The 27,491-nt window shown below is 35.5% G+C and overlaps 1 protein-coding gene and 1 pseudogene across 1 annotated transcript; both read right to left on the reverse strand.

The window, feature by feature from the left end:
* Positions 1-2,480: 2,480 nt before the first annotated feature.
* LOC146132895 (aminopeptidase N-like) lies at positions 2,481-7,111 on the reverse strand (annotated as a pseudogene).
* A 3,190-nt stretch (positions 7,112-10,301) lies between these two features.
* Positions 10,302-24,328, reverse strand: LOC146132896 (aminopeptidase N-like). The gene is made up of 21 exons (XM_083396617.1): positions 24,204-24,328; positions 23,483-23,835; positions 21,769-21,953; positions 21,353-21,503; positions 19,636-19,761; positions 19,425-19,551; positions 18,742-18,896; positions 18,522-18,635; positions 17,795-17,998; positions 17,512-17,577; positions 16,823-17,007; positions 15,485-15,567; positions 15,190-15,314; positions 15,043-15,098; positions 14,154-14,301; positions 13,704-13,777; positions 13,521-13,628; positions 13,113-13,280; positions 12,600-12,743; positions 11,215-11,296; positions 10,302-10,638 (listed from the first exon to the last, which is right to left on the reverse strand). Exons 1-21 carry the CDS (start codon positions 24,316-24,318, stop codon positions 10,477-10,479), a joined length of 2,931 nt encoding a protein of 976 aa, XP_083252743.1. The 5' UTR covers positions 24,319-24,328; the 3' UTR covers positions 10,302-10,476.
* Between the last annotated feature and the right edge of the window lie 3,163 nt (positions 24,329-27,491).

Below are 27,491 nucleotides of genomic sequence, written 5' to 3' on the forward strand. Positions count from 1 at the left end.
TTAAACTATAGACATATAAACAACCTGAAGTAGCATCTTTATAAGTCTCGCCTTGCCGAATGTACCACAATGGTGTAGTCCACTTATAACTAGAGTAGAATCAAATCAGTTTTAAAAAATAAAAACCTTTTATACATTATTGATATTTTTTGCTAATGGATCCATATAAGCCGAATATTTTTGGTTGTATTACCATGAGAGCCATATAATACTTTTTTAACATATAGTTATACGTTGGCAAAATCAGTAAACTAGGCAGAGCCGTTTATTTTGTTTTTATTTAATGAACAGAACATGCTATGCACCACAAAAAATAAATTAGCTAAGTTTGCGCAACTTTGATTACGGATTTTTGTTGAAAGAATAGGGCCTTTTGAATATGAAAAGATTCCTTCAAACAAGATAGCAATTTCAAAAAACAAATAGGATTTGCGCGAAGCGCTGAAAATTTGCTATTATGTGTGTTGAAAAAAAGTCGTGGTCGCGTGCAGTTTTATTTGAGACCATGCTGGGAAATCGACCCCTAGACTAAAGCCTAATGTTGAAATATGTAAAGACTAATTCTCATTGCGGACCACCTAAAACAGCTACACAGACCCCAGTCGGTCCGCGGACTCCAGTTTGGGAACGGCTGATCTAGAGCCCGGGCCACCAAACTACGGCCTACCCGGTTAATTAAATCGGCCCGCGGCATATTTCCTTAATGAAGATGAAGTAAACTTCAAAGTTTGCGAAGGCAATTCCAAACCAAATTTTGATGACTTTTTTAACTCCGCGGAACTTAGTAAGGCTCTCTACAGTTTTTATTTTTTACTTATTTCTATTTCCGGGGAGGTGCGGGGCCCATGGAACGGATTTGTTTTTTCCATAATATCTTTCGAATTACAACTTAGAAACACTCGTAGTTATTTTCTTTGGAAATTTACAGCTATGGGTACCTACATGAAAAAAATATTTTTTTTTAATATAAAAAACGTAACTTTTTGTTCCATCGGTGCCACCCCATAGGACCTTTGGAACACCCCATGGGACCTATGGAACAGAGCAAGACTGCATCTAAAACCAAAAATATTCCTGAAGTGCATAACTACTCAGTTAATGTTGTAGAAACAGAAAAATGTAATTTTCAGAAATAAAATAAAAACACATGGAAACAAGCATGAAATGCTAAAATGATTTTTTTTATTTCTGTTATAATTTGCAACTCAGGTTTATGATATCAATTGTTTTTCTTTTTAGGAGAACATATCTGTAAATATAATAATAGTCTAATGTGAGATTTCGTCGAATCCCGAGTCCGACTCTGACTCTAGAGCCTGTATTCCGCCAATTTACGTAACTAAATACGGTGGATATGCAGCACTTCACTCACAAGGATGTCATATAATTCATCCACTCACAATAAATGGTTCGAAATATCCACCATATGCTATTTCGCTATTACAAACTGCAATTGACGACAATATCAGTTTTTGGTACTCCGCATGCGCACGTCAGACTCGGGACTCTTAGTTTTACGTGGTCTTACTCGAGTACGACTCCTTCGAGTCCCGAGTCCGATTCCGATTTCGCAGCCCTGGCTATCAGTGAACAACCCTTCATTAGATGTTCTTGTCTTAAAATTTGGCATACTAATATCCTTAAAATCTAAGAATATGATCACAAATGATCGAGAGATCAATGGAACAGACCGTTTCAAAAGTCCTCGAATCGCCATTTAAAAAACACACATGGCTAGCCAGTACTCTGAACTAAATTAATCAAACTAACTTTCAACATGTACCTAGAAATCCTCTCTCTCCACAAAAAAGTATTTACTGACTTACGATTACCTAAAGATTATCAAAACACCTTACGAATATCAAGCAAAAAAGTAAATATTTCACCTAGAAAAGTAAAAAATTGAAAAAATCAACAATTTCCAAAAGCACGTTGAAAAACTTTGTGGACAACGTTCTGTACATAAAATTTCATTCCCACTACCAAAATTTTATTTAGTTCCGCCAACAGGAGGCGCAATATGCCAGTGTTCCATTGGTCCCCATGATTCATGGGTCCCGCACTTCCCCAACGATAATGAAGTTAAAAAAGTTAAGAGGAATAAATATTAGTTGTACGGCCCGTGATTTTTAGGATTTTGAGTTTAGAGTTTGGTGCACACTCCCGGATGCCCCTATATCTAAAATAAACAATCAGAATGGTAGCTAGCTAGAAACGAATAAAAAATCGACTTGATACTATAGAAGCAGCTAAACAACATGAAAAAACAGTAACACATAAACCAAATCGTTACCTGCTGCCTGATGGCCTTATATAGAATAATTTGCTATTTTAAGTTGCAGTTTTGTTGAATGATCTAACAGTGAAACAGCTTGGAGAAGTAGACTAAAAACTGTCGAATCCAAAAGAGTCGGACACACCGTTTGTCCTACTTGAATCTTGACTAGCATGAAATAGCGCATTATATTCGCTGAGGAAACTTACGCGTAGGGGCTGGTTGGCTTATTCGGGTCAGCCTTTGTGTCCAGCAACAATCTCTCCTGCGTGATTACTACAGAGGTCTCATCTGAGGCTGTCCGCTTCATATTGATTGTTGGAAAACCCATTTGCAGTATCCATGTGTTCATCGCCTCCGTAAAATTGCCAGGAATAGGAGTTACACTATACTCCTGCAAATAATGGCAAGCTTAAAAATTTGATAAATCTTACACTTGTACATTGTACATGATATGTATTTCATGCATCGACAGTACAAGGAATGGCTCTAGATCAGTGTTTCTTAAACTGATTATAGGTTCACCTCAGGTTGAATCAAATTCTTACAAGGGCGAAATAGAAATGAATAAATGAAGCAAATATGAATGAATAAATGAAGAGAAATGGTTTGTGTTAGCTTGCTGTTTGTACGCATTGCTAACACAGTCTAAAAATTTATAACAAAACCATCAGTTAATATATTTAAAAATATCAGTATTTTAATTGAGGCAAGCTAAACGACTGGTTTTAGTGCACACCAAATGCTTATCAGATTTTGTTCAAGTTTAGTTGAGCAGAGATCTAATAACACGAAAACCACTGCAATATATCGATTCGTTAATTATAGAGTAATAGAAAAACGTAACTCAATCACAATTTGAAAAAAAGGCTTCCTTAAGCTTCGGAACATCCTTATCACAAGTCTACTGCTGTAATTCTTTTAATTGTTGTTTTGGAATAATATGTATGTTGTTATGACAAGCTTATGGTTTCGATTTGCAATGATTATAAATATTATATTCAGCATTGTGAAAAAAATCACGTTTGCTGGTTTTGCAAATTTTCCCCTACCCCCTCAAAAAATAACAATAATAGGTTATTAAACGCAAAAATGCCTTTAAACTTATGACATATAAGTCGGAGTCATAAACTTTCATTGGTTCAACGTTTGAAGAGTTCCTCGTGGTTGACTGACCCGTATTCGTTGTCAATTAAGTATTTCTGAGAACTATTTGTGTTTTACAATAATGAAAATCGTTAACAGTAACACTATATTATAACTAACGTGTCGAAGAAACATGATTTTACCGTTGGCAAATTTAAACCACTGATAACTGGGAATTAATTTAGAGTGCCTAGTCGCTTCGCGCAAACCCCTTACCCTTAAAGGCTGAAGGACAACTTACTGCCAACGATAAAAAAAGTATTGCAAAAGCTATTGTCTGGACAGAAGCTGTGGGTGTATAGCTAACGAACCATTAAACCACCAGTGAATGCTCTATCTCCAATAAACTCGTTGATCATACGGACCACACATGCGCCTTTGCTGTAAGATATCGTGTCGAACAAGGAGTAGATCTCAGAAGTGATGCTGACGTTCAAAGCGACAACAGGACGTGAAGAGATAAAACCATCGACACGTAGTGCCCGCTGAAGGGTTGATCGCTCTTTATACAAAAAAATACAAAACCTTAAAGTTATTTCAAATTTTTAAAAAGTTTTTAAACAGTCTGTAACCTTCGTCAGCTCAGGTTATTTAAACATACGATTTATCATGCACTTCCTTCTATTAAAAAACGATACTTTATTAAGAGACTTCCTATTTACAAAAACATTTGGTACTCGCTTAAAACATAAATTTACAATAAATTATTGCTGGCTCAGTTGTATTTTATAAAAGTTACATACACATAAAATACTGGGTAATGATAAAAAAATTATATTGGTTTCATTGGCGAATATCACAACAGTTATGAACAATGCATACTGAATAGTAGCATATATATTAAGTAAATTACCATTCTCCAGTTTGGTTCCACGGTATCAATTCACAGATATTGCAGGTAACTAGCAAAACCCTCGTTTAACCAAATTTCATCCCACCAGTCTGGGTTAATCAGGTTTCAAAACCACTATAATAGAAGTTAGGACTTAAAATATAACGTACAAATCGGTAACAAACATGAAAATCCCCAATATGTAGAAGAAGTTAGTTTAAAACGTTTATGTTAAATCGTTTGTGTTGCGTCAAATATAATTGATGTGCAAGCTTATGTGCAACCACAATTGCAACTAGTTGCTTGTTCGATGCTGAATTCACAGTTGGGTTGTACAGCAGCACTGTCTCGCGGTAAATCACCAAACCCCAGTTTTCCATGGCGCCGGCCACAAAGTCGGGAACGGCGATTTGATCTGAAAATGTATTGCTAAAACAAAAACAAACTTGTGCACCGTTTATTACATTTTGAGCTATATAAGTGATTTAAAAGAAGCGCTTTTTCTCTAATTTATTAGCAATTTAAATACTTGGCATTCTTTGGCAGAGGGTATGAAACATTGAAGTAATCATCAAAGTGTCTACGAATGCCTGGTGTTATTGCTTTTGAGTAGTTGGAATTACCTTCTTCCACTTGTTGCGCTCGAGCATAATTAGTAATAATCACGCTTTTACCGGCATATCTAAATACTGACATGAATTGTATTACGTTCGCCGTTTTCGACGAACTTAAAGTCACACACGCAGATGCTAATAGATATGAACTCATAATTGGGGTTCGGTCGAACTGCGATCGTTTCCAATTTCCGTACATGGCCTAAAACGATCAAGCAAACATTTTCAAGCGCCGTTCTACAGTGTACAGTCACATGTTTTAGCGGTCATGAAAATGTATTTATCATTAGGAATCACACGTTTTAAGGTAAATCCTAATAATTTACACAATGCAAATGATCAGCAAAATATACCAGATGTCGAGTGTTATTTAGAGAACTAAGAACACTTTTGTTCGAGCCGTATAGGGCGACATATAGTATTACGCCTAAACCATGAATGTGTAATGTAAAGATCAAAAATATCTTCTTTATATAACACTTCGAAAACCATCGAAATAAAAAACATTAGAGCATAATGGTTAGAGGTTTTAGTAAGACGTAGTAGGAATATAAAATCCGATGTAAAAGTAGTTAACATTTTCAACTTTTCAAGTATATCTTTATTTAGTTTCAAAAACAATGTTCAAAGTTAAAAAAATGAATAAAAAAATAACATCGACATTTGGTTTATACGTTACCGGTATATAAATTAAAGTGATGCCAATCAGTAATTCAAGGTTGACTCACACATCATTTCCTGCCTTATTTTTGTAAGTGCTCCGGTATAGCCCTCCCAAGTCGTCAGCAAGTTCACCTTTGAATTCAGTTGTTAGCACATAGTTCGTCCCCACTGACATTTCCACGTCCAGTTGTACAATCAAGTACTGGTACTCATGATGCAACCAGAATATAGTTATTTCAACAAGAGTTCCCTTAATACGAAAAAATATTTTGAATTGTTTTAGGTAATGCTATTTTGAATTGTTTTAGGTAATAAATTTGTTGACGAGCAGGTTTATTTTTAACAAAGCTACTAATAATTTTTATGTTAAAATGTTTGCCTGAAACTCGAACTACTAGAACTCTTTCTACGGCAAAAGCTTCCAAAACGAATGTAAACAACATCAACAATTGTGTGTTCCCACTATTACGTCATGAACTTAGCAGCGCAGCTACGTTCACTGAAGAGTAGTTAAGTCGATTACTGTGGATGTAGACGTGGTCGGTGGCGGCTTTCATCTCGAATGAAACGTTACTGGTCTCGTTGAACCAGTACATACCATCCCAGTCTGGAGTCAACTCCGGTTGCAGGTCTACCATGTAGTTCGAAGGCACTAGGTTGGGCGGGAGGCGATTGTTGTCCCATGGTCCGGTTGGCTGGCGCGTAGTTGCAGCATTTGTTGTAGAGGTGACCACACCAGGTGTGCTGCTCGCTGATGTGCTGGTGATCGGGTTTTTTTCACAGTCAATAGACTGCGGACATCCAACGAGACCGGACAGCAGACCAACTGCGACTGTAAGGAAGCTCACCAATAGAGGTATTATCACTCTCCCTATTTGTTTTACTTGAGGTATATGTATAATACTTGGTTATATAATTTTTTTTCCACCTTTTTCACAATATGTAAAAAAAATATAACAGTTTTTATAGTTGTAAACTGCGCAATATGGGGAAATCTGCGAACCTATCAAGGGTTTCCCAACACGAAAAAGAAGCAGCTAATAGATCACGACCTTGGAAACAGCTCAACGTATCAATTCTAAAATTGCCCCCAATCTGGACATAAAGCTATTAATCGGATTTCAGAAATAAGACTAAATTCGGGATAATATCAACGGTGAAATAAGACCGAAATAAGAGTTATACGATCTGAATCCAAATAACACCTCAATCGCCAGAACACGAACCCCATCCCTAACTTCATCATTAACTTCACAATAATTGATAACACCAATTAAGTTGCCTGACTCAAATTCTAACCCCACCTATTATCGCCGCATAATCAACTACAAATAAGGGAAAGCAATCCGGTGCCGAAGAGCGCCGTCTTGACTCTAGATGATGTTAAAACATATAAAATTTTCTCACTTTTATGTCCTAATCGTGTTAATGTTGTTTTTTGCTTTTTTGAAAAACGTTTGTGACATTTTAGATAAAATACTTGGTCTACTGTCAACAAACTTACAAATTTTTAACTGTAGGTTTTTTCTCTTTATATGATTATTAGTTACCATTTATTTCTAGTGCGTCGATATATGACATTTAGGAATGTTATTCCTAACGCATTGCGAAACGACGTTTCTTTTCGCTAGCTTATATACGACTTTCGCTCTTGAACAAAATTAGTTCGTGAGCTCGCATTTCACAGCTTGCATACAGTTTGAATAACAAAACTGCACAAATGAGACAATGCTAAACGCTTAACAGTCAATGACTTGACTCAAGCACACTTGAGTCACTGTTTTCGAATGACTTGACTTAACTCAGGTCTTTTGGGCAAAATACCGTGACTTGATTTAAATCTTTCTTTTATACAAATAACGTGGGTTAAATGAAGATTTTCATTAAACATATTTCTTGTGAAATAGGTGTATTCATTTTAATTTTTGCACATAAAGTAATTTGCTTGATGTATATTTTGTTTTTGATGCTTTTAGTTAAGGCATTGCCCATAAACGCACTAGATCAGTGCTTTTCAAACTTTATAATTTCCATCCGCACTTTTTTATTTTGAAAAATTTCCATCCGCACGAAACAAGCACAGTAAGTTTGCAACCTTTAGTTTTATTTGTGAAATACCAATGAAAAGGTTTGTGTAATAAAACCGTGTGCCTATAAGCCTTGACCAATATAAAATAGATAGCTTAAGCTGCAATGAACCACTGAGAGACTCTATTACTGAACCTGTAAAGCATAAGTGGGCGCACCAGCCTATTTGATTACTGTATTACACATCATGAAAAATAATAACATGCACCAATTTCACCCCACACACATTTGCACAACGTTTGTCATCTGCATTAGAATTTTTTTTCATCCCAACAAGTGCGTACCATCCCACGGGTTGAAAAGACCAAAAGCTAGCCAGCACACTAGCTATACGAAGAAATTTCAAAGGCAAAAAAAACATATTAAACCTCATTTTTTTAGAAAAAAAATTTACCACAACAATAAGAAATCTATATTTACAAAATAAAAATTAAAAAATAAAAATTAAAAAAAATATTAATATTCAAAATTAATATTCGCAATAATTTTTAATAAAAATTAATTTACGCAACTAGAGCATAGCGCTTGATAATACCTTTCCAACGATACCACACATGACTCGGTGATAGTTGAGGCCATACGCTTTTATCGTCGATAACCGATCTTAAAATTCATAAGCGATCGCGGTAATATTTAAACGCCCGTCACTTGCCCAATTCAAAGTGCAAGTGAACGAAATTTTATCAAGACATTTCTACAAACCTTATAATGCCATAGAAAGAACAAAAAAATAAAAAATTTTAATGTTGAAAATATTTCAAATTTAACATTTGTTATACGTAATATCGAGTTTTTTCATCCCACCAACATCCGACCAAAAAAGACCCAAAATCAATTTACGCAACTATAATTTTGAATATTAATATTTTTTTTAATTTTTAATTTTTTAATTTTTATTTTGTAAATATAGATCATTCTTATTGTTGTGGTAAATTTTTTTTTCTAAAAAAATGAGGTTAAATATGTTTTTTTTGCCTTTGAAATTTCTTCGTTTAGCTAGTGTGCTTTTGCTGTTGAAAAGCACTGCACTAGATTATACAAAATAAAGGGGGGGGATCACCTACGTTTCAAACAACTGAAAAGGGTCTGCGACAACAAAAAGGTTGGGAACCACTGCTTTATATCCAAAACCTATAGGGTCCTCAGAGACCCATAAAAGTCTAACTTCTTTAGAAAAACAACCTATTTGGCAACAAAAACTTTAGAAGCACAAGTAATGTATACAGTTTACTAAAAAGCTGTTGAATGCATTAGAAGTCGCAACACAACTGACCGCTTGGTCAGCCGGAAATCATAGACTATACAGTCAGTTGCAGAGGAGTTTAATCGACTAAACGTAGTGGGATGAATGTGATAAAGTGAATACTCTGGTGGCAGTAAATCATAATTTGTGGTTAACCATGTGTATAATTCGATTTAATAATAATTGAGACCAATGACATAATAAAGCCAAATAAGCAGTTATAGTTGGGGTTTGGATAAAGGAAAAGATCATTTAGGTTTTATTTATGCGAGTTATGTATTATTCCGATTTAGACGTAATTACGACTATTATGATGACCATTATGTGCGAATTTGTTTTTATTCCGAATTGTGTTCTATCCAAAGTTGCTGTTGTTCCAATTTTGGTCATATGATTGGAGTCTTTTTAATTATGTAAATATTTATTTTACATAATTGATACTGTAACGTTGTAATGAAATCATGTCTTGTATTATCAAGTTACTGATTAATTAAAATATATCATATGTTACCACACTTTACTTGACCAATCGATGTTGTCCAAGTGCTTATATTGCCATCCAGTATATTCTGTATTATTAGAAACTTTCATTTGGTGTTATGGGAAATTATTTTAACGTATAAATTGCTTCGATGTTTAAACGAGGTTGGAAAGCATTGTCATTGGGAACATGTCTGAGGTCACTATGACGTATAAGAAGCAATATATTTGCTGAGACTATTTCATGGTGATTCCTGTCACATTTCTTGTCATCATCCAAGAAAAAATTCTTCGCTTGCAGAAATATTTTTTCTACAGCTAGAGGGGTCAATGGCCCCACAACTTATTGGCCTAAAACAACCTAATTAATGCCATTATTTCAAAAAAATTAAGTATATGGATGATGTGTTCAAAGGCTCTAAAATTGAAAATTAAACGCTTCTAAATTAAACAACATTTTGCCAACTTTAACCAAATATGAGTGCTTTTTTTCGCTTTGCTACCACTTCTTACTAATATTTAGACCTATTTTTTTACTTCAGTTGCACAATGCGCATGAATTCCACCAGAAATAGAAAATTTATTTAAGTTAATATAGCTATAGAGCTATGAATTGAGATAATGCTAAAGGGCGATGTACACTCTGTAAAGACGTGAAAGTTTCCAACAAAATGTAAGGGAATCCATAAAGTCTAGATTGATTTTTTTTTACAATTGTTATTGACCTATTGTCCCCTGACCATAGTAACAACACAAACCTGTGTGCCCAAACGTGTTTGTTAAGTATCCCCTACTTTAGCGTATTTAGGACTCCTGGACTATTAACTCCTGCAAAAGCGACTTGTATGCAGTTTAAACGGTTTTGTACAAATACTATAAATAAAGACAAAACACCCGAAGACAAACCAATCCTCCTAAAATTAAACACGAGTTATATTCGCAAAAACAATTCGCGCAAGGTGTAATGCAATTATGTGCGATAAACGATTGAACGTCGCATTGTTCTACAAAAACAGCATATACAAAATAGCTGACAACACAATTAAACTGGTGAAGAATAGAAAATGTTGAACGTTTTCAGTGAAGTAATCGTACATGGAACAGCGTTATGAACTACGTTATGAACTACTTCTTATCACAAACCAAGTTCTTTAATTTTGCGATTCAACCACGAATACACCTTCTCTTCATTTGCTGCTCTCCAGTCGATGTTGGTCTGCGTCGATTCTAGCGCCTGGTTAACTGTGCCTAATCCAGACCCCAACTTGCCCTCGTTCTGATCTTTGAAGGCTTGTAGCTGTTTAAAACGAACAAAGTTGTACATATTAATGTCATGAGAGGTTATTCAAAAATAAGGTACATCCAAGTCATGTAATAGTAAGACTTTCCACCCTTAAAACCATAATGCTGATATTTGCATTTTGAACGTAAAATATAGCCAAGAATTTTTACCTGTTTTTAAGGAGAACAAAACATCGATATGGAAATAAAATTACTTTTATGTAGCTTCCTTGGCTTTATTAGACAGAAAGGTTTAAATATGCACTTTTTTGGAAAAGACTCGCTAAGTTGATTTTAAACTTTTTTTTAAAACTGTGCCTCTTAAAAAAAAACTGTGCCTCTTTAAAAAAAAAAGCATTTGTCATATAGGCAGCATGAAATGTTTTTGAGGTTAAAATTGGTTTGACAAAAAATCCTTTTTTTATGAGTTTAGTCTCACAAAAATATTATGTTTTCCATGGTGGGAAAAATATTTTAGTAACGTCTGAAAGTAAAACAACTAGCACTAAATTAAAACTTCAGTTTTCCTTTTAGGTAATTCACGCCCGACCAAACGTAATATTTTTGCTTTGAATAAACTTTTTATCAATACCTCATCTCGCTCGAATTCCGTAGAGAAGTGGGACGTGCAACTACTAATGATTCCACTGAACGAGAAGAAACCAGTTCCATAGCTGAAAACAATTAATGACAAGTTCGATTTTCATTGGTAAAACATTGCGTACCGGTATATCGATGTTTTCAAGGCAAAAAAAGTATATATTAAAATTCCCCATAAAAGCTTATTTTTGGGTCGTAATAAAAATGGTGTTCTCCTTTAGTGCTAGATTATGGGACACCTTTGTAATTGTTGTTTTCCAACATAAGAGTTTATCATTTATTACAAGAACTAATCTACGACCTAAGCTTTACTATAAAACCAAGCAAATATTTCACATGCATTTTTATATTTACTTCACCTCTTCCTAATGTACTTTCAATATAAAAGAGCTATAAAAACAGCTTTTACACCCACACAACATCATGCGTACCAACTTTGCTCAACACATTTCACATTACACACAAAACAACAATAAGTTAGTATCCTAATAAAAAGTTATTTACAGTTGTTTGTAAAAACGGTGTTTCGTTTATATACACCCTAAGACCACATTTTGCCATCCCAGCAGCGTCAAAACGGCATTTGGATATAAATGAGCCAAAGCGTTTATAAAGCTATCGTCGGGATAACGACACAACATTAATTAGCAATCTCCATAATGTACGCTGTGTCTGTCTAGATAACCGAAGCACAAAGCCCTGTGTAGCCTTTTAGCTTGTTTATATAATTCGTTATATGATTAAATTTTATTAGCACCGCTATGTGCATTTGCATCGCTCAAATAAAAAAGAATCATATTAACGGCATTATATCCGAATTTTGTTTTGGTATTTGAAGTCTTGAGACTGATTGTTAAAATATTTGTTCATTAGCTTTGTTTGCGAAAAAATTGTAACGTAGGCCTACAAGAATAAAAGGTTACTTACGCTATCGAATTTTGGAAACCACCAACTCGTGACCGGATTAATGAACTTCGAATGATTTTATACTATTGTTGGTTATTGTAAGATCGCCCTCGTTAAATAAAGTGGACCCCGACTTTGAAAATTATAATTTACATTCACAGATGGATAAAATCTCTCAAGTTGAATGACACTTCCCGAGAGTAAAGTATACAAGCATCACAAAATAATTTCTACAGTGCTTTAGTGGCGAAGTACTAAATGATACACATCACAAAATATAATCATATTCACCAAAAATTACAGGTGTGACCGGTGGAAGCGTCTTTCAGATATGTTACCAGCCGACTCATAGTATATGCTTAAACAACGTTTGGTTAAAGAAAGGTTATACTTATCAGCTACATTGAGGATTCTGTTCCTAACTAGTCTGCGTCCATAGTCAAAATGTGTTTTCCATTAAAGCATTCTTACACGTCGTAAATGTAATCCCACTCCTGTCTGATGTAATCCCAGGTGATGTCACGAGCGTATTCGTTGTAACACAGATCCTGAAGTACGGACGACGCATCTTGCTTCCGTACGAAGTTGTCGTCCAGCGCGTAGTTTACTAGGAACCTGTCAGTTCGAATTGGGAGGAGATATAAAAAAGCTTAATAGGGATGGTCAAAATTACACCAGATAAAAAAAGTGATACTTATGGTACTCTTTGTCGCGACACTTATTGCCCTGTAAATTGTATTTGTCTCGAATTAGCTACATTTTCGTGTATTTTCACATCTTTTGGTTTTAATTTAAAATACATGATATACGTCCACTGATTATACGTTAGGTCTAACTAATGTGAATTTTGGGACGATATTGTTTCTTCTTAATGATGCTCTCTTACAATAAAACCAATGTCAATTGACTCACAGCGAAACATAAGGTTATACTGTTTGACTTTTTATGGGACTGCAGATACAACGTACAAAATACATAGTTTACCTTCTGATAATCCACGGTATTCTTGTGCACGTGAGAGCGTACTCCAATTTAGCCTTTTCCTGCGAATTTGTTTCATTGAGATATTGTTCCCAAACAAAGTCCCACTGTTCTGCATCACCGTTGGCAACCGCTTGGCAGTAAACTGTTGTGCGCAAGTTGGGGGAAATACTAAAAAAACGTTGATTGGCATTCATAAGTCAGGCAATTTGTAAAAGCAGGCATTAAATTAAAAAAATAATAATAAATTTGGTCGTTTACACCAAGGGGACAAATGCTGCCTTTCGAGGTTTGACTATACACAAAACTGCCCTCAAAGGAAAGATTTTCGCTAACAGAGAGATTAAGTATAGCATTGGTCTTAAAAATTTATGTAGATAAAAAAATCATAATATATAAAACGCGAATTACTTATTTATGCTAGTGTTCTGCCATTCATTAAATTTTTCAAGAGCTTGAGAGACACATCCGTCAACTCCGTACGTACAAGCTGCACCAATAGCATTTATACGTTGGTACCTGCGCAATTAAAAGGAATACATTGATTAAGTGTAGTCTATATATTTTAAAGAGAAAACACTTCGCTAAGCTTACTGTTCCAAATGAGTTCCACCGTCATTCCAAGTGAGATTTGTATACGCAGGTTTAACTAAATAGGCAAGGTAGACCTAGTACAAATAATAAAAATCCAAATTTGAGTAGATTTTTTGTATGGGTTAAAAACAGCAGATATCACCCGAATAGTTTAACTTCAAAGGCTAAACGAAACAGACCGAGGTTAATTCAGTTAAAAGCAGACAACTCATAAACACAGAAAAAACTAACTTGAATTAAAAAGTTATTATTGACGTACAAAAATATATTGATAAAATATCATGAATTTGATAAACAACCCAATGGGTTACACAAAAGGATACTTGTAGGCTAAAACCCTAATGTTCTCCCTGAAAGCGTTTTTGCAAAAGACACTTTTTATATACTTTTGTTAGGATTAACTTTCTTCGTTGTCTGTCATTATACTTACGCTTAACATACAACTCTCACCGAATATGGGCCGTAGACCTTGGACCTTCCAAGGACGAGGTCAAAGTAGGACATCTCATCCAACGCGCTCTCCCAACTGATGTAATCGTAATCATTCAGAAGGAACTCCGTTAAATTGAATGCGATGTCATAGTCGAGCTTATTTGACCTAAAAGTCGAAATTGTGAGTAACATTGTGTATATTTCGGACAAAACAGTATAAATATTTTTCATTGCTGTTACCGTAATAATTTCGGCATTCAATTTAGTAAATATTTGGTGATCGTATTCTGAGGTAGTTTGTGACATCTCAGTTTTCGGAGATAAATAATATAATATTGGACATATTCAGCGAAGTCACTTTACTGTTGTTGCCGCTATGTAAAAAGTAGACTACAATTATTTGGTTTGCGGCCGTTATAAAGAATGCATAATGTTAAAAAGAGGGGCAGAATTTTTTGTTTTAAGAAAAATAAACGAATGTACAAATCTGTGTTATTAATGCCTTTTTAATAGATGGCGTGCATTAAAGGCTCATATGATTGTCTTAATGCCATATTCCCGACACGTGCGTTTAGTTTCTCTACTATAAAAAGCGGCACAGTTAAAATTTCTATAGGCGCACTGGTGTGTCGAGACATATAATTTAAGAATCCGTGGTAAAATTATTAAAAAAAAACATAACCTCAAAAAGTAAATGGCCGTATTTGTCTAATTCTAAAGAGAGGAATCTTCTAATGAATTTTCCACAAGCTTATGCACAGCCGTGCTTCATCAGATCATGAGGTCATTATGAAGCACGGTTGTGCTAAAGCTTGTCGAGAATTCAATATAATTGTCTTTACATATTGCCGCATCTGATTCCTCTATTGAGTAAGTATCAAAACTATTTAAAAATCTACAATCTCACCTAGCTAGATTAAAAGCGTCATTCAATAACTGTCCCCTGGTTCGTACATCCACGACCTGAATAAGACAAGATAAAAAGTTAAGAACACATATCTCATCAAAACTGCTGAAAGATTGTTGTATGCTTAAGTTACCAAATTATACGTACAGCGTGGTTGTCTATTAAAGCTGTTGTTATGGCACGCCAGTTGTCGTCGTCGTAGTTAACGCGGTAGTAACCGAAGGCTTCGTAATTTCCAAGGAAATATTTGTCAGTAGGAACTTCAATGCTTTCTGTAAAACAACACATTCCAAACAATTTTTTTCAACGATAAATGCAAAACCGTCCATTTGGTTTAATATTACTTGTGACTGCCGTAATTGACTTCTCAGCAGTTACATTGAGTACGAACGATTTTGCATGATAGTATAGCATTAAGTTATACCATAGTATTTAGTCAAACCTGTAGGATCTTTTGAAATCCAAATGAGACTTTTGTTTGCCATTCCTTCTTCCTTGTACCACAATGGAGTAGTCCATTTGTAACTATAGAAAATAACTTACGTAAGCGTTTTGCTATACCAAAACGGAAACACACATTAAGACCTACAAATCAACAATATTTAAATCACAAAAATCTACATTCCCATAGCATTATGACCAAGGACCTAATGATTCCAAATGGAATTCGGTTAAGTTTATATTTTAGGAGAGTTAGTGACAAAGTTAGGGATGAGGTGTGGGGTTAGGTAAAATGACTTATTAATGGTAATCCAGGCCTTATTCCGATCTAAATGTTGATACGACAAAGAATAAATTTGTTTTTACGTCCTATTCTGAACTGTGTTTTATTCTGACTTGTTCTAATTTCAATCTTGAAGCTGGAATGGGATTAGTTGCCGTCCATCAAAGAAATTACGGCACAATAATTAAATGTGCTTATTTTATTCAACGTTTTTTTCTTAAATGATGCATATACACCCTTGAGTACAGCAATGTTTTGTTTTCCAGCACATGTTTTTCGTGACTATACTAACAATACTAAAATGTCACTTTGACCTAAAGTAAGATCTATAATTCCGCAGACAAAACTATAACTAAGAGAATACGGGATTATTTGTTATTATAATATTAGCGTCAAATAGCTCGCTCGTTCTAAAACTTCAACCAATTATATCAGTAGCAACCAAGAAAATGCCCAGGGTGAATGAGGCCATGCCAACCAAAATATATTTCCTTCCTAAATATCTACATATCTGCAATGTGTTTATGGGTTCGTGCTGGTAAGTTTACTAGTTTTGATAGAATATTTTCAGTTCGTATTTTTCACGCTTCGCGCGAATATTTACTGATCTTTTTTTAAATTATGCAAAAGAAATCAATTTAATTGCGCCCTGAATGGATTTCCTTATATCGGACGAAAACACTAAACCTAATAGAAGTTCGCGCGGAGTGCAAACGAAAAGTCTTTACGTAGTAAAAGTTGCCAAAAATATACTTAGGAGGTCATGGCCTTGTTACCCTCTCCTAGATAAACGATAGTTACTCATTTCATGTTTATGTTATAAATACAATAAAAACATTCATTCGAAATAGGCAATTGTATAGGTTTAATTATTAGAATGCCATGTTGCGCGTACGAATTAAGGGCCAACTCCACCACAAAAATTTGCTATTTATTAATCGCAAAGATTTCTTTGATCTTTTTAATGGTTTGCAAAACGAGAAGGTTCAGATTAGACCACCCTGATTTTATCGCCGCTTAGACCTGCTAATCGTAGCTATAATAATTAAAACTTACGAGTAGGGGCTGGTTGGCTCATTAGGGTCAGCCTTTGTGTCCAGCAAAAATCTCTCCTGCGTGATTACTACAGAGGTTTCATCTGAGGCTGTCCGCTTCATATTGATTGTTGGAAAACCCATTTGCAGTATCCATGTGTTCATCGCCTCCGTGAAACCGCCTGGAATCGAGCTTCCAGTATATTCCTGGATGGAATAACTTTTTTAATACCAATTTATAACTTTTTGTCAGAAGAAAATTACCTTGAAATGTTTTTTACCGAAATTACCTGTATAACTGTGCCTATACGACCAGTATACGAAAGAAAGTAAAATCTCTCTAAACTTGTGTTTTTATTAACTTTCGTATCCGCTAAACAAGGTACGGTGAGATTCTGACCAATGACTACAACTTTGAATTGGTCTATTACTCTAAATCTAGGATTTTCACTTTCCAGTGTATGTGTGCGTTTGGTAACATGCGTGAACTCGTAACTGTTGTCTGCTGTTTATTTTTGCGATCTTACTGTAACTTTGAAAATACCTTATTTGTATGACAAACACGCATACAAATAATCATGCGATACTTGAAATACAAACTATTTGAAAAAGGAAAAAAAAGTATAGTATTATAGAGCATTTAAATCAATAATGCAACCTATTATGCAAAGTAAACTAAAAAAATATAAGTCAGTTGCTCAAACTACTTACATTTGTCCAATATTCGAAGAGTGTCTCGTGATTGACTGACCCGTATGCGTTGGCATTCAAGTATTTCTGAGAGAAAAACGTGTTGCGCATTAGAGAAATACAAAACAGTAATATTAACACTATACATGTGTTACATACGCGCCAAAATTGTTAAATTATGTTTGTAAATTTCCTGATGATTTACTAATTCCCGGCAATGAGTTCACATTGCGCTATCATTTTAAACCCAAGGTTTTAAAAAAAATAAGTGCTTTAACAAATACTGGTTTTAAGTTTTACCAACCGTTAAACCACCGGTAAATGCTGCTTCTCCAACAAACTCGTTGATCATACGCAGAACGCATGCGCCTTTGCTGTAAGATATCGTGTCGAACAAGGAGTTGATATCAGAAGGTGTGCTGACGTTTAAAGCGACAATGGGACGTGAAGACGTTAAACCGTCGACACGAAGTGCTCGCTGGAGGTCGCTCACGATAAATTGATCGTTCTAAAAAAGTAATCGTCACCACATTCCGTAATTAAGTTCAAGACACTGTAAAGGCAATTAAGGATCAGAATACGTTATTGTGCTGTGATTACAATCTCCAAGCATATCTAGTTAAACGAGGCAGTTTTAACATATCAATCGCTTCTTAAAAGATGCTCCCGATTTTTACGGCTCGTGCGTTTTTTCCGCTGTGTAATTGTTTTTTACGCAAAATGCAAAATTTTTGTATAAAAAGTAAACATCAGTGTTATAACACCTTAGCCTTAGTTAAAACCAGTTCCTTCATATATGGTGCAAGTTATTGCATTTTTACTTGCAAAACTACTTTTTTAAATTCAGCTTAAACGACTTTGTCAAAACTCTTCTTTTAAAACACTTGCTGGATAGACAGATAGCTTCCAACTCAGTTGCAGTTTATCTACAAACAAGTGTAGATATACAAGTGGTCCGTTGGTTTTATTGTTCAAACATGTACTGAATCGCGAGCTTTTAACTAATATTGCCTATCCTAATTAGTAATTACCATTCTCCAGGTTGGTTCCACTGATTCAGTCCCGCGGTATTCAATATAACTAGCAAAGCCCTCGTTCAACCAAAGTTCATCCCACCAGTCAGGACTGATTAAGTTGCCAAACCACTATAACCAAAAATATGTTAATATTTTAGGACCAAAACAACATTAAACAATTTGATTTTGATTTCGTATTTTCTGTGTTAAAGCGTTTGTGCTTCGTTAAACATACCTGATGTGCAAGCTCGTGAGCAACCACAGCTGCAACTCGTTGTTTGTTCGACGCTGAATTTACTTCTGGGTTGTACAACAGCGCAGTCTCGCGGTAAATAACAAGACCCCAGTTTTCCATCGCGCCTGCCGCAAAATCGGCAACAGCAATTTGGTCTGTAAACAGTAAGTAAGTGTAAGCGGTTAGAAAGCTTAGATTAGAAATGTGGGCAGGGAAAATATTTACAAAAGGTAACGTTTTGATATGTGAAAAAAAAGTAATCTTGAGAACGAGGCTTTTTCTCTCTCGTGCGCAAAGTTAACGTAAATCAAAAGGTAAACCTTAGTTTTTGCTGGGGGTGGTATTGTGCTTGGTGTGCATGCGGGCCCCATTTAAATAAAACAGATCACAGCATTTCAATAGTCACCTTTTGTTGTTTGGGAAAAAGTTAACTAACGTGGGTATTAAAAGTCCGAAGTCCGATCTAACAATTGTTTAATCGGTGACAAAGTTTGCGTAAAAGCAAATTAAAAAAAATAAATTTCATTTTACACCTTAGGCTTAGCATAACAACGGGTTAGTTGGGAGGTTTATTTCCAATAGAGCCTACCATGACATTCTGTCAAGTATAAATAACAACATTTTCGCTGTAACTGAATTTTGATAGTATCAAAACTTTTGTCCTATAATATGAATACGCCTACCATTTTTGGGCAACGGGTAGGAAACATTGAAGTATTCCTCAAAGCTCTGGAGAATGATCGGTGTTATTGCTGCTGAGTAGTTGGCATTACCCTCGTCCACTTGTTGCGCTCGAGCGAAAATTCTGGTCTAAAACCAAAAACGTTAAAGGACTGAAGCCATTCAAATTGTAATAAATACCTCGTATCCACAAGCTTAAATGTACTTACTGACCTGAACTTTATCAACTATTGTAGTATTTTCGGTGTCTTTAAAGTCGCAGACAACAAACGCTAGAAGGTATGAACTCATCACTGGCGTTCGATCAAATTTGGTTCGTTTCCAGTCTCCGTGCATGGACTGTGAACACATAAAATGACCATATATTTTCTTTTTTATTCACATTGTTAAAATCGGGCTACTTTAAAGTCTAACAAACAGGGCTGCGACGCCGTTCAAAACAATTCGAGTCCAAGTCCTAAGTCGGGACAAATTAACCGACTCTATCGAGTTCTGAGTTCAGCTCTGTCTCCCCAGTCCTATATTCCACCCAGCCACCCAATAAAAATAGGGTGGATATTCTAAAAACTACTCATGTGGGTGTAAACCAAATTACCCAAACACAGCTCGAGAGTGGAAATTGTCCGCCTTTTCCTATTCCAGATTTACGATTTACAGTACTTGGCCATTTACAGTATGTGTCGGTTCCGGATTTGCTACTGCGCTAACGTACGTCGGACTCGGGACTCGGGTAGACTTACGTAGCCTTACTCGAGTCCAACCCAGCAGATTTTTTTACCGTATCATAAGGCATCTTTATTAAGGGTTTTGCAAGGCAATGTTAGCTGGTTATAACAAGGTTTTCTAGAAAGCAAAATTTCACTTGACTATCTTTAAATTTTGCCAGCGACCCCAAATCATGCCGTGTCAAAGTGCATAGTTACCACCAACACATTTTTGGGGTACCTAACATTAAGAAACATGTCAGAAATATATGTCAATCAAGAGAAGTTATGTTTCGTTGAAAGCAAATGTTTTTAGTTTTCATTTGTTTTTGTCGTTATTTTTTAAACGATCCGATGACGGAAATGTCAAACATGGTAATATGATTTTTGTGAATTGCGGACTTGTTGTGAAATATTTAACTTGCAAATTTCTACCAAAATTAACCAAAACTCTGTTAAACCTAAAAATTTATTTATGAATCATAGATGAAATTTTCGCTCTCGCTTCAGCAAATGAGAGATCCAACGGCAAATTGGTGCAAGCATTTATTACACAAAAAAACAGAAAAAAGACACAAATAACTTTGTGTGCAAAACGGACTTCTGGGAGAGCAGGCGTTCGACGAAATCCAGACATGGTAAACATTTGCACTAAAAGCGATAAAACCGCCATTACCGCGCGTTTGCTGAACGTTATGGCGGTTGGAGGAGCATAACAAAGAAAGGTTAGCGCAACTTAGGACATAGACGTAGCCTTAGATTTCCAAAACCCATAGATTTACAAACTTTATAGAGAAAAAAAAGTTTCGTTTTGCTCGGCAAATAATATCAACGTTAAACAGATTTTTAGCTTATTAATAATGGAAATATTTAACAATAAGAATGGCACAAAATATATGAGCAAGACGTTTCGATTTACAGGAGCTACACATCTTTGTTTTTGGATACCTCAAACTCTAAAAATCTATCTTACCTAAACAGTGAACACGCACCAGATTTATTATGGCCTTTATTTAACAAAGCGTTATAGGTGCGCGGCTTTATCACTTTATGATGTTTGTGCTGTTGGCAATAAAGTCATTTGTAAAGCGGACCAGCTCGATTTTTATCGCCATTTTTACGGCAGTCATGAAATTTGTCCTTATAGGTTACACATCCTGAAAACAACGCCCCTAATATTTGATGGAATGAAAGTCTTTATAATATATTATCAATACAAAACATACCACAGTTTCATTGTCTGGCATGTTGGAAAGAGCAAAGTAGGGTTCAATATACCACAAGTAGATGTCAAAGGTTGCTTTTAAGGCCGGTTCGTCAAAGCACGGGAATGCCTTTCGTGCGTCAGTCGGTTGCATTTGAGTAGTTGCTATTACACTGCGTAAAATACGAAAAAAAATATTTAAATATAACAAAACTGCTACTAGAAAAATATTAGTGATAGATATAATAATTTATAATGATATTTTTAAATATGCACAGCCCCGAAGGTCTACACAGAATGTTCATTGTGTATACGTGGTTAGAACGAGAAACCACATCGATTTATGTTTCTGAGCATGTTTATCTGGATATTAGAAAAGCAAAATCTTACATGATATCCTGTAAAACGTTGACAAATGAAGATCAATTGTTCACTTACACATCATTTCCTGCCTTATTTTTGTAAGTGCTCCGGTATAGCCCTCCCAAGTCGTCAGCAAGTTCACCTTTGAATTCAGTTGTGAGCACATAGTTCGCCCCCACTGACATTTCCGCGTCCAGTCGTACAATCAAGTACTGGTACTCATCGTGCAACCAGTAATCCATTACTTGAACAGCAGTTCCCTGAACACAGAATTATCTTCTTTTAAATGAGTCAATTTTTTGTCCTTGAATATCGTTTGAATATAATTAAAATATATATGTACAATACCTAAGGACGACATAAAACTTTATAAAGTAAATACATAAACCGTATTTTATGTACAATTTAGGATGTTGCGATACAGGGTCATAAAATGTCGCTCGAACGCTTTTAACGATTCTCGCTTGTACTTGACGTCAACAAAGAGTGTCGTAACTTTACGACTCCCAACGCCAAACATTTTATATTTAGTCGGATTATAAAACATCACCGAATAATGTAGCAAAGTTTCCGGAATGTACTCTGCAAAACAGCTCACCCATAGTTAGGTAAGGAAAAAATAATTAAAAAATACACCTAACATAGAAAAATTTTTAGGCAAAACCCTATCAATAAAGATAAAACGTATACTAACTCTGCGGGTCGCACAATTACAACGTGTGAATTTTAATCATTTTATTAGAACAACTGTAAATCAAACAGACTTCGGATTCTTGTATTAGTTGTTCTTTTTTTCTTGTATCATAACTTTTTTATTTTTTTAAACAAAAAACTGCAGTCTTCTATTGGGCTTATCGAAACGACATTTGCATGAAAACTCGAAGAAAAAGAATAAAATATTTAAGCCCGGCTTGAAATTCTCCCTGAGTGGAAAAATCCACCCGTTTGAGAACCTCTGATGCAGTCCATATGCATAATGAAATTTGAATAGTGCTGTTACACACTCGATGTTATGTTCATGTTTAAAATATTTTTGTATGCTTTGCGCAATAAAGTTAATTTCGTTGTATAAAGTTGGATATAGCTTCTATAATGTTGATTGTTCCGGGTTGAAACACAAACGTACATATGTACAAAAAAATCGCTCGAACCACGACAATCTTGGCATATTTAGTTTAAAAAAGTCGCGGGCCAGATGAATTACATTAAAATTACAATGAATGACCCAGTCCGTGTGCCGTAGGTTGTCGACCCCTGTTTTATAACTTTATATACCGGTAACCACAACCTCTGTTCACCAAAAGCTGAACGAGTGGTTCCCATCCTGGATGCCATGCACTCCTAGTCATTTAGGCAATTGACTTTACTGAATTATTTGACAAGATCCAATTTCCCTAAATTTTTACACGAAAAACAGTTTCCCTGGCTTTAGTTCAATTATTCTTGCCTCGCGGAGTAGGGATTTGGTATCTTCCAATAAAAACAATAATAACGTTCACATCCTGAGCGTAAAAAGGCAACTTTACAAAAAATAATTTCTTTGTTTATTTACATTCGTGTCACAATATACCTTTGTGCGTGTTCAGGTATATATATTTTTGTATTGCATTTAGTTTTTGTACGCAATTAGGTATTCTTTAGTATTAACGGTGTTTCGATCCATACAACTCGTCTTATTTGAAATGCCGTAAATTTGATTTTTTGGTAAAAAAACGCTTTGAAACCAATTTGAAGATTCTAAAAAAGAAAATTGGGAAGAACGCTTTCAGGTTACTCGCTTTGCACTTACGGCAGCGTCAGTCACGCTCACTGAAGAGTAGTTAAGCCGATTGCTGTGGATGTAGATGTGGTCGGTGGCGTCTTTCACCTCGAATGTGACGCTACTCGTCCCGTTGAACCAGTACATACCATCCCCATCTGGAGTCAACTCCGGCTGCAGGTCTACCATGTAGTTGGAAGGAACAAGGTAGGGCGGAAGACGAATGTTGTCCCATGGACCGGTTGGCTGGCGGGTGGTTGTAGTAGCCGTTGTAGAGGTGACCACACCAGGTGTGCTGCTCGCTGATGTGCTGGTGATCGCGGGTTTTTCACAGTCAATTGACTGTGGACGCCCCACGAGGCCGACCAGCAGGCCAACTGCGACTGCAAACACGACAAAAATCTGGTTTTACGGCCGAATTTTGAACACTGAATAGGTGTAAGTGCAAAACCTTCGCTAGGTTCTGTACACTATTACATTCATGACATCAAGAGAAATCAAAATGAGAGTTATTCCACCACACGGAATTTTAATTGTAATGACCTTGGAACATAGTCTTGCAAAAAAAGGTTAAAAAGCATGTGACGAGATTATAACTTTCAACCCAGGCCCTAACGTAACCAAATCGTTCTGAAATTGCCCAACACCCCGATATATGTGAAGGTGAGTTGCTAGTCCAAATATTTATTTACCAACGCCAAAAAAATAATATTTTATTTTACCATAGGCATTGGAATAAAAGTTAACTTACGTATTACAAGTATGGTAACGATCACATAGATGACCGCTGCCGACTTGCTGATGATCATTTTGCCCTTCATTGACTTGCCACCACCACCATTTAAATCAGAAAATTCTGACACCATTTCGGCTCTAAATGCTGTAAATCAAATTATAGGACAGCAATTTTAAACAATACCCTGAATTGTGTTTTCAATTAAAAGTATGGGGTAGGTTCATCAGTCAATAAACGCAAGAGTAGATTTGGTAATATGAAATCTACAAGTTACACACTCAAATCCGTTGAATAACATCAGTTTTTAAATTATTATTATAACTGAATTTTTAAGCAATGGTTGTCACTGTTTACATGTCTTGAACCTTTAGGATTTTTATATAATTAGTTTTCCTTTTCGTAAGTGATAATTGAAATAAATTATCCTTCGGTGGAAAACATTCTTTAATATGATCTGGCATCGTGCCTGAAACCAAACCGCTCTCTGATAGGAGGTACATGTAAGATTTAACGAAGCTACTCGTCTATTCCCTTTGACAGTTTGTTCTAGACGTACGTATTCAATATCTTAAATAGGCGAATGGTTTACTCAAACTCCGGTGGGAGTTCAAGTTAGTCCACGTATTGGCGATGGACCAACAGCTGCTTTCATTAACTTCACAAGCTACTACTAATGACACTAACATTCACTTTCGACTATTATTCCTATTCAAAATGTTTAAACCCACATTCAATTTATTATGTCGCCTTTAATTTTGTTGAGTTAAATGTTTCAGCTATTTAGCGTTTACTTAGTTAAATTTCAACGTTCAGTCAGTCTCAATACCAATAAAATTTAGTTTTTTCATTCCTGTGAAATCATTCGTATTCATACTTAACCTCCTCTCCCCTCCACAAAAAATAAGATAGCTACGCAAATTCATGGAAAGCACGCTTTGCGACTATGCGACGTGTACTACATCTGCATGGGCTTGTTTTGCGTCACAATATCCACAAGACGAAACACGGTTGCGCTAACCCATCAGCAAATTGGGTTAAATTTAAAATGAAAAATAACTGGGCCTATTCGTCAGATAAAAAATATATTATGAAAACAAAGTTGGACGGTTTAAGCCGTATTCTATTTTATATTATTAGTTGTCTATAACGGTTATTTCTTTCATTTATTATTATTATTAACTTTTAGTATTTACTTTTTGATGAACATATTCAGTGTTTTTTTTAAGGTGTTTCCGAAACGGTCCCGCAAATTTCTCCAGCGGTTTCCCAAATTTTGGACTTGCAACTTTTTGGTATTTAAATGAAACACTTGCGGTCTCTTAAAACTACTTAGCGGTCACCCAAACCAAACCTTAAAAAAACCCTGCACATATATAAAACGTGCGCTCTCATGTCACGATCAAACCAAATTTTGATGAACCACAACAAGTGCATGGTATTTTAGTTTTCTTTTTTCAATAATTCTATTACGAAATAAATTAAAACAACTGTTGCGTATTTTTGTAAACAATCAAACAGCATTCTGGCCTTAAGAAATTCATTGAATCTTTAACGGATCAGAGCGACCAAACTTAATAAAATGTTATTGTTCATATTGTTTAAAATATGCTAAATCAGGCAAAATTTCTACGTTCCTGATCTTGAAAAAATACATAAACTTGCAGAATGATTATTTAACTCACGTTACGTAGCTTTCTTATACGCAGCACAATTGACAGACCATGCGCTTACTGCATGGGGCCAGAATGAAAGAAGTTTAGCGAATTTATCCACCCGCTCGCAAACGATAGCGTTTGTCCTCCCGGAATGAACAAACAACTTCGCAGCGTGCATGAGCCAAGAATTTAACGAAACGTCCAACCCAAACCGTCAGTAAATGATTAGCTTTCTTTTCCTAGTCACCATTAGCCCGAAAAAATTCCATTGCCTAACTTTATAATCGTAAGAAAGGGTTTCCTACTAAATGTGATGTTGTTTACTGAGTTTCAGAGCGATAGGTACATATAAAATCTCAGACCTTTGTCTGGCAAACTTCCTGGATTTGGATTTAACTTTAATATAAAAAAGTTTTAATCCGACAATCTGCTAATTTTCGTTTTACAACCTTAGTTCAATAAAATGGATGGATCGTTGGTCTAATGCAGCGGTTCTCAACTAATGGGCCATGGCTCACTTGTGGGCCATAAGAACATTTTAGGTGGGCCACAGATCAATTTAAAAAAAACTAGATTTATTGAAGAATTTGGTTTCATCTGTGTTACCATACTTAATTTTACAGGAATATTCGTTTAGGGAGGAATTGAGAAGGAATGTAAATGAAACGTAAATTTATTGTTCTGAAGCAAGTACCTCACTAATACACGGTTGAATAAATTATCCGTTTTGACATATGCTTCCCTATTTTTTGTTATAAACATTTTTTATAGTTTGTTCTTTTATCAAAATTATTGGGCCATAGAATTTTTGTGCAACAAAAATGGGCCACGAGAGAAAAAAGGTTGAGAGCCACTTGCCTAATGCAACGGAAGTGCAAATAAATCGTTTATTACCCATATTCGCTTAATTGTGCTTCTACACGATTGGTAAACGTTGGTTCTTTCAATAGTTGGGAAGGCAAACACTTCGTTTAAGGTGACTTTTGTTCATCCAACATCAAACAGACTGCGCCTGTTTACATCAAATAAGTATATTTGACCAGGTTATACCAGCGAAAGATCGATAATATTTTTGTTGTTGCGCATATAGGGTTCAGCGAACTAAAAGCTACTAATCCCGCACAAGGTGTTCAGCAAACTGAAAGTGAATTATTCCCCAGAACGACGATTACTACAACTACCACTTAGTGATTTCCCAAACCTTTGAAAATGATAATGATACTTTTTTTTATGAATTTGGAAACCCTCGCGTCGTCTTTATATTTTTTAGTCATATGCAAATTATTTTTGTTATAATCATATACTTACTCGACGCCCATCTTGTTAATTTAAACAATCGTTCTTGGACATGCCTTCTCAACTTTATTTATATTGCAGATGTATATATATTTGCCCTATATCAGGGGTTCCCACCCTGGGGGCCATGGCCCTATATATTAAACAGTCAAAATAAAAACACTAGTACCGCAATAACCTATACTTCCTGATCTTGAGTTTACAAGATAGTTTGACCACATTTTGGGCAAAACTAAGCAAAACCTACCCTAAGTTTAAAGAACTTGTCATGTCATTGCTGTTGCTTTTCCCGTCAACATATCGTTGTGAATGTAGGTTTTCAACAATGTTACTTCAGCGCAGTATCTTGGAT

Source organism: Ascidiella aspersa, chromosome 9 (genome assembly GCF_963924565.1).
Source record: "Ascidiella aspersa chromosome 9, kaAscAspe10.2, whole genome shotgun sequence".
Classification (NCBI taxonomy): domain Eukaryota; kingdom Metazoa; phylum Chordata; class Ascidiacea; order Phlebobranchia; family Ascidiidae; genus Ascidiella; species Ascidiella aspersa.

Bases quoted from the DNA above. Each gene is read 5' to 3' on its own strand.
- LOC146132896 (XM_083396617.1), bottom strand. From the start codon at position 24,318: ATGGTGTCAGAATTTTCTGATTTAAATGGTGGTGGTGGCAAGTCAATG. The intron at 17,578-17,794 runs GTTGGTAAAACT...TTTTTCTCTCAG, and splicing joins CATTTACCGGTGGTTTAACG to AAATACTTGAATGCCAACGC. The intron at 13,629-13,703 runs GTAAGCTTAGCG...TTAATTGCGCAG, and splicing joins GGTGGAACTCATTTGGAACA to GTACCAACGTATAAATGCTA.